At 37.2% G+C, this 10,356-nt stretch overlaps 1 protein-coding gene across 1 annotated transcript; it reads left to right on the forward strand.

Moving 5' to 3' along the window:
* The first annotated feature begins 291 nt into the window (after positions 1 to 291).
* On the forward strand, positions 292 to 8,714 carry LOC104273440 (homeobox protein CDX-4-like). The gene is made up of 3 exons (XM_009868779.1): positions 292 to 776; positions 5,683 to 5,828; positions 8,480 to 8,714. Exons 1-3 carry the CDS (start codon positions 344 to 346, stop codon positions 8,684 to 8,686), a joined length of 786 nt encoding a protein of 261 aa, XP_009867081.1. The 5' UTR covers positions 292 to 343; the 3' UTR covers positions 8,687 to 8,714.
* Positions 8,715 to 10,356: the final 1,642 nt, after the last annotated feature.

Below are 10,356 nucleotides of genomic sequence, written 5' to 3' on the forward strand. Positions count from 1 at the left end.
CATCATCTTACAGTACTGGAATGGCTGTTGAATATCAGGGAAGGGTAACAGGACAGATAAAAGTTCTCTGAAAGAGAAAGCACCAGAACTAGCAGAAAGGTGGGGTTGGTCAACCCTTCATTTGAATGTAAATGTCATTATGAGGCAGGCAGTTAGGCTGACGTCAGACAAGATCTTGGTAAACCATTACCACCAGCACCTGGTAACACAGTTGTTAATGAAAGAGGATGAAGTAGAAGATTCTAAGCAGAGTGGCATTATTAGAGAAAACCAAATATAATTATTTTTACACAGCAAAAGAAAATACGGAAGAACAAGATGTTGTGACAAGTCTGTGACAATCATGTACGTGAGCCCTCTCTTGGATAAAGAGACCAGCATGTATCCAGGATCTGCAAGGTGCAGCAGCAACAACCTGCCCGTGCAAAACTTTGTGTCTACTCCACCCTATCCAGATTACATGGGATATCATCATGTGCCAGGTCTGGACACCCACGGACAGCCGGCGGGGACCTGGGGATCGCACTACGGCCCACAGCGGGATGACTGGAACGCCTACGGCCCAGGACCTTCCAGCACGGTGGCTGCTGCACAGATCAACGGCTCCTCTCCTGGACAGGTCTCCTACAGCTCTGCTGATTACAGCTCCCTCCATCCCGCGGGATCCGCAGGGTTACCTCCTGTAGATACAGTCAGTTCACAGCAGATCTCACCCACCAGCCAAAGGCACAGCTCTTACGAGTGGGTGAGGAAAACGGTGCAAACCAACACTGCTGGTAAGTGTATATTCAACTTCCAACTTGAGAAAGCATCTTCTGCTATCACTGATCTTATAAATAATTAACTTTACCTAAAGCACATAGGTTGGTGGGTCATTTATGACATTTATTTAACCCACTGCTGTTTAATGCAGTTTTAACTAAATTTGCACTAGTTTCACTTTCATCTCATAAAGGCTTTATAGGATTACTATAGTGAAACGGCTGTTGTGTTTAGATACAGCTGGATCTCACTCCAAGTCCAAGAACCTTTGTTCTAACATTCTGTAATGCTTTTTGGATGAAAATCATGATACTTCTGAGAATGTTATAGAACTATGAATGAGGCAACATTAAATAGTTACAGGAAAATACTATGTAATGATTTTGTGCTGCAAGGTAAAGATCAATATAAAGTCAAGTTGATCTTTTCAAATCTTTACACTTTCTAGTACTTTTAAAGAAAATTATGTGCTCTGATCCAACTGTAGCGATTATGCAATTTTCTGCTGTTGTTCCTGTGTCTTTTATTTTTTGCCTGTATTTATTTAGTGAGAAATACTCTCTAGAGAAGTAACCTTACTCCAATGATCAGTGTAGACTATTTTGTTTGCAGGCTACATATCTCAATCAGTTAAGCTTCCTTTTCATTGAGTTTCAAAGCAGTTTTACATATTTTTCTCACATACCAGAATTTTACAGCTTGCCACAATTAAAAATCACTTTCTTGCAAATGTCACTTGTTGATGTGCCTGTTTTTGTTACAAGCTGCATGCCAGCTGAACCTTTCAGTGTATATTCCCAAGGTGTAAATTGGGTGTATCATGGTTTGCTAAATCTATTGTTAAGGTTTAAAGTAGTATGTGTGTGAGAAAGCATCAAAGAAAACGCTCTAAAGAAAGAGTATTGCAACTGGAGCAATGTTAGAAGACACAGAAAACGGCGCTGCTGCTTGAGACACAGTCCTCCTTCATATGGTTATTACTCCAGAGCAAAATGAGTCTTGTAACTGTTTCTCAGTTATAAAGCAGATACACCGCATTTTCTCACTGTTACTAAACAGAAAATGCCTACAATACCATCCTTCCCTTTGGAGCTTCTGCAAAAGTCTTCAAAGCACGGCAGATTTACAGTCTGGTCTTCCCCCCTTATGTATACTCATGTAAATCAGCAGTAACTTCATTAACGTCAGCAGAGATCTCCAGGTGTAGAAGTGATGCAAGACTTGAGTATGGACCAAATTCAACTGAGACTACTGAATGGCTGAGGCAACCTTGTCTCAGTCACGTTGCCACTGAATAAAGAATAAAGCAGACTTAAAAAAATCTAAATCCTAGTTCTACACTTACTGCACAAACATGGAAGACCATGACAGGTTTCTCACATGCTTGCTTAACTTCATAAAATAGATATGCAATCAGAGAAGCAGTTCTCTAGTCTGAAAAGCACTTAGACAGAATTTGCCCACATGGTGAAATACTTCATGAACAACACGGGACAGGTGAGACTGGCCTGTCAATGGATACATGTCCTAAGGCTGTACATTCCTAGAGCCTCGTCCTTTGAAGTGTTAAAAACAGTACAGAACTTCACAGAATCGGGCTCAAGACACCAACCCAGCTTATAAAAAGGGTTTGGGAGACTAAAGCACAAACGGGGTATTTTGCAAAACACAAAAAGTACCAAATTGACTTAGTTTTTCATTGGTGTTTTTAAAATGTTAACTGTAAATATCAGGAAATTTCAGTATCAAGACATAAAAAGTTGTGAAAAATGAGAGAAAACACAAACAAATGATGACAAAGCTAAATTTATGAATGTAATGACTACATAGTAACTTATGAGTGCTTTGTCTAGGAGATAACACAAGGAAACTTACTTGATGCCATTATATAACCACTCCTTGAAGCAAACTCTCTCTGTTTTTCCTTACGGCCATGATATTGTTGCTATCAAAGTAGCTACTGGTTCCTCCCCTTCAACATTACCTGCTTTATACAGTTCATTGCCCTATAATTTCAGGACTACAGCCTCAAACTTTACAAATATATTTGTATACATATATGTGTGTATGTCCTTAACTTCACTAGAGGCACGTACTCACATCAATGCCTGTGAGCAGCACGGGGTAACAGAAATCAAACGACATCTACAAACGAAGGAGCCTACTGAAATACTGTCCTAAAGACAGCTGGAATTATTTTTGTGGAGGGATTTTTTTCCCCCATCTATTTAGACTCTATTAAATACACTACATTCTGATTCAATATTCACATTAGCATTTTATAGAAAAAGTTAAATTGCAGGAAAAGTGAAATGAAAATCTACCTAAGTCAATTCTCAGGATGAAACAACATCATGAAGGCAGAAGTACTAGGTCGTTTCAATAGGTAAAATTTGAATTGAAATTATATATCCTCTTACTAAAAGACCGTTACTGTATATTCAGAACCAAACCTTTTTTATTTCAAATACACAGATGTTGCAATCATAAGAAGCAATACGAAATTTTAAAAGACAAATATCAACAGTGGACTTGGTGAAGATATCTTCCCAGATGGACTGTCAAAATTAGAAAAAGAACATCTACAGAATTCCTTACAGCTTGAGTCTATTCTTACTAAAATCAATTACAAAATCCCCTATCAGCTTCAGTTACATAAGATCAGAACTTCAGACCAATTAATTTCTAAAAACCTGTCTAATCAACAGTGTAAGATGTGTATTTTGTGAGAGCCAGTGAGCCTTCGAAGTATGAAACTTACTGAAAAGAAGGTGCCTAAACAAGGGCCTAGAAAACAGAATTTTTATCTTTCGAAACTTTGTCTGGGAGTGACCCTTCTCAGAAAGAGAATGGACTTTAATGAGACTGAACAAAAGGACGTTATTTTTATATTTGGCATGATCAGCCTCAGCTTTTTTTTTTTTTTACCTATAGTCAAGACATTTTATGTCTTTGTTTAAACAAGCAGTGATGAACAAGTAATTCAGATTACATCACAGCAGAAACACAGCCAGAAAGCAAAATAGAGAAGCTGGAAAAAAGGCCAGGCCTCTGCTCTAATGCTAATATATTTTGCTTTGTAAACTGGCTGTGACATCTATTTTCCACTGGCCTACACAGTCTGAGGTTTTGAGGCCTATCTGTCATATTGAGGCAACAGACCCTTTTAACACTTCACTTTGCTTTGATATGCAGTCTTGTCTCTTCCTTCTCCCTCTTTTCTTCAGGAGTTATATTGCCGGAAAGGGTGATGATTTTCACAGCAAATAAAGAGGCCTTCTCCCAGCTTTATTGTCTTCAGAAGAAATGCTCTGTGAATTTTATGACCAAGGGGAATGGGGAAAACTACTCCTTTTCTCCACCCCCTCAAATCATGGTTATATTTGCTGATTATAGTAAAGCCGGAATAACCCTGTTGAATTTTAACTTGTTTTCGAAGATTACCTTCTAAGCCTTCAGTTTACAAGGAACCTGAATATCTGTACTATTGTTAACATTACAACTATCACTTAGAGCAAATATTTCAGAGCCAACAACTTGTACCTTGAAAAAAGTAAACTTAGTTTGATGATTGCTTTAGTCCTGCAAACTCAGGCAGGAAAGCCTTGTCTACTAGAAGTCAAAGTGGCATTGGATTTGGGAAAACATCCTTAATTATGCATATTTCAAAACATCTTCAGCTATGCCTACCTCTAGCCATCAGATAAAAATATCACAGTCTATCCTCAGAGTCGGTCCAAAACTAAAGAGAACTGAGGAAAAAATATTCCTTCATCTATTTCTGTCCTTCTTCCCTCTGCTAAGATGAAAGAGTCTGACATTTGTTTAGGGCTTGTAAATTCCAAACCAATTGGTTTGTGTTTCTGAATGTGAAAGGGGTTCTTGATAAGATCTTCTTGTCGCTCCTTTGTGTGGCGTGTGCTTCATCTTAACACCTCAATGGATTTTAGGGAACCACTTTAAAGGAGTCTTTGTCCTACAGTTTGTCCCAGAAAACTCACATCAAAAAAAACCTGGGAAGATCAGAAGAAAAAGGAAAGCTATCTAGTTGGCTGTTGAAAGTGCAAAGGAGAACAAATAAGTCGAAAAGTGATCTCTCTGTAAAATTATTACATGAAGAATTGTTTAAAAATTCTATGAAATGAGAGATATCTTCTAAACATCATGTAACACTTCTTTTAACAGTATTTATCCAATATATCTAAGTGTACTTCTTTTATACATTAGAGGATGATACCAAAATCCTTTCACAAGGATTTTATTGCATCAGCTTACAAATTGTCAGATGCCTTCAACTGGAAAGGGAAGCTCAGCACACAGAGCATCCCCAGTAATACCTCTACAGGCACTCAGCATGTTTCGAGACTGGACCTTTTTGAAAAAACAAATTCAAATTATTATTGAACTTAAACACGCGTCCTGTGGCCACACAAAAAGGCAAAAGCATTTCTAGTAGGACACCTATTTGTGTTAGAGGTGATCTTTAAAAACTCAAAGAAGTAGGACGTGCTACAACGAAACAAACTGTGACTGAACTTGAAATCCTGTGTATTTATGCCCGCATATACTCCGAAGTGACTTCAGTGAGCACTGACATGCAGCCCCTTTGAGATCAAATATAGCCAGCACCAATTACGTACTGCTATGAATTATTTAAGATGCTTCAGGGTGTTCTTCACTTGAGAGCTTTACATTTAAATGTATGTCTACAGAGAGGGAGATAAAGAGAAAAGACAGTTATGATAACCAATACTCACTCACTTATTCACCCTGCACCTCCTATTCCTTCTCTGGAACACTGAAAACAACCCCATACGAGCACTCTAGCTCAACTAATGTCTGTGAAGTGTTTGATGTTTGAAAGAAAGATGCTACAGAAAATCAAATTCAACATATTAATAATATTTCTTTCTTAAACAGGTAAAACAAGAACAAAAGAAAAGTACAGAGTTGTTTACACAGACCACCAGAGACTAGAATTAGAGAAGGAATTTCACTGCAACAGATATATTACAATAAGGAGAAAGTCAGAACTTGCAGCAAACCTGGGACTATCTGAAAGACAGGTACACAGAGCCTATCCGTCATTCGTGCGCACCCACTGACCTGACACCGCTACTGCCAGGGGAGCTGAGCCACACAGCGCGCACATTCTCTGTCCAACAGCAGTGCAGAGCCAACCGTGAGAGTTTCCGAGTGTATTTGACACAAAGAGAACACACGGTACAAATCCAGATTAACAGATAGGCTAACTTGAGAGAAATCACTGATCACAGGTAGCTAAACATTAGGAATTCATTTGTACTAGGAAAAGTACTTATTCTTACATGCATAGCAGCTTGCTAGACAGCAAGAATTCAAACAGCTCAGCTTAACATTAGCTTAGCTATGTTCTCTATAGTTATTTATAGTTTATTTCTTCCTGCAATCACACAAAACAGTGGCCAGAAAACATCCAAAGATGGGATATATTTCAGCTGTAAGCCAGAAGAACAAAAGCTTACTATTCAAAGAGCAATGGGATGACACACCTATGTATTTTTGTTACTAATTTATTATCGCTATTTCCACAAGCCACATTCCTCCTCAGTCAGATTTCAGCACATTTTAGGGAGTTTTTGCAACCTTTGATGTCCAAGCCAGAATCTCTTTTTTCACAGGTACTTCACCTATAGTACGAGTTCACACACAGCACATACAGGATTGTATAAAATTTGGTGACTGTTTTTTATGCTTATTATACACGTATATGTAGTCAAGACTATCCATTTAGGAAATTTTTAAGTGCATACTTAGATCCATTGCTTCTTTGCAAAGCAACTCTGCCTTCATTCCTATCAAGTACATATTTAAGCTCCTGAATAAAGAGGCTCCTGAGCAGGGACCAAGGTATCTTAGCTGTAGCCATACAAAGACTAGAGGAATACAGGATAGAGAATTTTTAAAAATTGCTGTGTTGTAAAGTACACTTACAAAGCACAGCTCTGCAGCCTGCAAATACAGTAACTCCTGAACCCAGTCCTCCTTACACAACAGAATTGCAGTGGTTCTGCTACACTTGGAGGGTAAGGGAAGATTTGGCAATACTGAATATGGCATCTCAGACCTTAGCAACCAGATTTATTGCCCTCAGGTAAATTCGAACAAGAGGGGGTTTTTTTTAAGAATTTTACAAACTTTTATTCTTTCTGAATATATACATTCAGTTCTCTAAAATATTCTCCCCTTTCAGTGGTCTCCTCTGCTTCTGCATTCAGTCTGTGCAAGGACAAGGAACAGAGAGGGACCAGCTGAGACTGGAAGTGTAAGGACACACAGATACGCAACAGTATTTCAGAACCAAGCGCTGGATTTTTATCAACTTATTTAGTGCAGTGACGTTCAATCCCAGCCCCAAATAGCAGAGACATTGCACTCTGCAGACTGTAAGTGGCCCCAGAAATTAATTGCAAAATACAAGTCTATTATTGATGAACTGAAGTTTGTTATACAGCAGGATATAGCTGCCCTGGAAAATTTTCAGAGAACTGCAGTTATGAAAGATTCAAAACCTCCACCTTAATGTTATGCAAGCTGGCTGATTTGGAACATGGGCTTGCCTGGAGTAACCAGTGATATTGCATAAAATCAGCAGTTTCCTTTTACATAGCTGTCGCTCTTAAAGCCATCCCACTTTCGACTGGTAATTTTTCTCCATGTACAATATAAACAAAATATATAATATATCTGCATCTCTACAGGACTCACAACAAACAAAAGCTAAATGCTCTTTATCTCATTACCAGAGACAGCAAACGACTAGAAAGTACTATTAAGATTTTTAATACAAAGCAAAGGTACAACTTTTTGTATCATACGGTATTCAACACACCTTAAAGGATAACACAAAAACTATAACTTAAGAACACAAAAATATGAATAAGGAAAACATTGATGGTGTTTTCCACTCATCTACACCTTCACATAAGGGAAGAAAATACAGATAATTAAACTAACAGTAGATTTCAAACAGATAGGAGTCTATAGAAAGGCACAATTAGCCTGGGAAATTCACTGTAATTAAGTTATGTGGATATATCTATTCATACATGACATGGTACATATGTATCTGTAAAATACATATTTAAATACACAGTCCAGTAACAAACAGAACCAAACCTCTTAAAATACATAAGAATATATTTATACATAAAAATAACTCACAATATAAATTAAGAACCCTCACTACTCGGGTTTGAAATAATCTATAACACAGATGATAAAGAAATCTTCAAAATTATTCCATAATTGCATCTTCTTAAAGTCTGACACACGCCACTGTCAGAGCTCAGATGATGAACTAGGTGGACCCTGGGCCTAAATCAGTATGTTCATTCCTATGTTCCTAAATATAACCCAGCAAGTTCACTTTACACCAAGTCTAAGAAAATCAATTTTCTATTTATTATGATACAGAAAATGAATACAGAGTAAATAAAACAAAATCTTCTGCATACAAATCCAGTATTTTGGTTTGTGGGCTTTGAGGGTTTTGTGTTTGGGGTTTTTTGTTTTGGCTTTGTTTGGGGTTTATGTTTTTTATGGGTTTTTTGTTTTGGGGTTTGCTTTGAGTTTTTTTGATTTTTTCTTTTAACATCTCTATATTTTCACTGCTATTATTATTGTAAAAAGTTGACCATTATTTTGAATTAATCAGATATCATTTATAACACTGTAGGTGAAAATTTGGTTCCAGAACCGCAGAGCAAAAGAAAGGAAAATGATCAAGAAGAAAATATCTCAGTTCGATGGCAGTGGGGGCTCAGCTCAGAGTGACTCTGGTTCACTGAGTCCAAATGAAATATCCAGTTCTCTGTTCCCACCACCGCATGGAATAAACGGATTACAGCCTAATGACATTCATCAAGTCATTGTTTCAGAATGAACATATGAAAAATAAAAAGGAAAAAAGAACAGCAAGAATGAAATCCCCCTGCCCCAAAACTCAACTTGCAAAGGACCCTTCTCACTGAACCGTCTTCAGAGCGCTCATTGCTAAGCAGAAGATCTGGGACTATCAACAAAATATTTTAATTACTGCAGAAATCTCAGGGAATGTGCGCTGCTAAGACGCACCACTCAAAATCTTTGAGTAGGGGCTAACTTGCTTCAGACGCTGACACAAAGAATGATACAAGTGAAGATTCAAGTAAACGTCGTTCTAGTCTGATGATATATATATACACACACACACATATATATATATACACAGAAAAGTGACCTGATTATAAAATGGAATACTATTGCATAAAATGTAAGATGCTGGGCGTATTTGGTTTGTCACATTTTACATAATTAGAGTAAACTATAGATGCTAATAAATATTCACACTTAAGTGTACTGTAAAGAAAGCTACTTTCTGAAAATAACAAAACCATTTAGAACACTTGCAAACACTCAAGAAACACAACAACGTTGGCATACCAACACACTGCATTTAATTAAGTAAAAGAAATCATCTTTGCTCAATGTAATTGCATTCAAGTATGCCAATCTCCTAAGAAATAGTTATAGTTACACCATACTAAACCTGGCAAGATGTGTTCAGTTGTAAGAAATGCAGCAATTTCTCATGCACATTAGTAGATGCCAAATAGTGTGGAAGGTACAAGTATTCCTTCAATCTTCAGTGACTGCACATATTATTGCTCACAAATGTAATGGAAACAAAACTGTTACTAGCAGCAAACCACCAATAAGAAACTAAAGAAAGCGTTTAATATCTCTAAATCTTTTAGGTGAAATAGTAGCACTCTTGGGCCACTAGTTTTACACATGACATTTATTTTGGGCTAAAGGCAAGAATTATTCCCAAGTACCTCCATGTGCATTCCTCAAAGAGCACAAATTAAAGATCAACATGCTCACGGTGTTGTTACCTTTAATAATTGGTCCATGCTGGCAGGTGAGAAGGTAGCAACCGTATGTACAGACAACTGATAAGTCTGGAAAAAATAGAAAGAAAACCCAAAGCACTAAAAAAAACCCTCCAACCCTGAACCCTTCAGTAGTGCTAGTGCTGGAATTCCATAACATGAGCTTTGTGATAGCAAACAAGTGCTCTATTGGAAAAAATTTAATACTTCTGACAAGGTCATCAGGAGCGAAGGTAAAAAAAAAGGGAAACAGAAGAAAGGAAACAGAAGCATGATTATCTGAATATTTCATGCATATGAAAAGTCTTGCATCACTTATTTCAACAACATCAAACTCTTGGTCTCAGAAATAGCAGATCAAATCCTGCTCTTAGTGTCAACAAGCATTGCTAATGCACTAAATAACATGGACAGAACTTTTCAAAGCACTCATTATCTGGATTCAATAAATTAGATACATTTGAAGAAGTGCCTCTTCTCCGATTATTTTAAAAAATAACACTGTTAGGAGTAACTCCATTTAAGTAGTTCTGTTAGGAGTTACAAGAATAACACTCTTTAAAAATAAATACTGAATTGTATAATTATAAATACAAATGTCTCAAGCTAGACTAGGAAGAAAATCTGTAACAGAGTATGTTACTGACTGTAAGCATTTTGTGTGTGTTTTTTCAGCATA

The sequence above is a fragment of the Apaloderma vittatum genome, unplaced genomic scaffold (genome assembly GCF_000703405.1).
Source record: "Apaloderma vittatum isolate BGI_N311 unplaced genomic scaffold, ASM70340v1 scaffold12254, whole genome shotgun sequence".
Classification (NCBI taxonomy): domain Eukaryota; kingdom Metazoa; phylum Chordata; class Aves; order Trogoniformes; family Trogonidae; genus Apaloderma; species Apaloderma vittatum.

Coding starts and splice junctions, on each gene's coding strand:
- LOC104273440 (XM_009868779.1), top strand. CDS start 344: ATGTACGTGAGCCCTCTCTTGGATAAAGAGACCAGCATGTATCCAGGA. Junction 777..5,682: donor GGTGCAAACCAACACTGCTG/GTAAGTGTATAT, acceptor TTTCTTAAACAG/GTAAAACAAGAACAAAAGAA. Junction 5,829..8,479: donor TGGGACTATCTGAAAGACAG/GTACACAGAGCC, acceptor ATAACACTGTAG/GTGAAAATTTGGTTCCAGAA.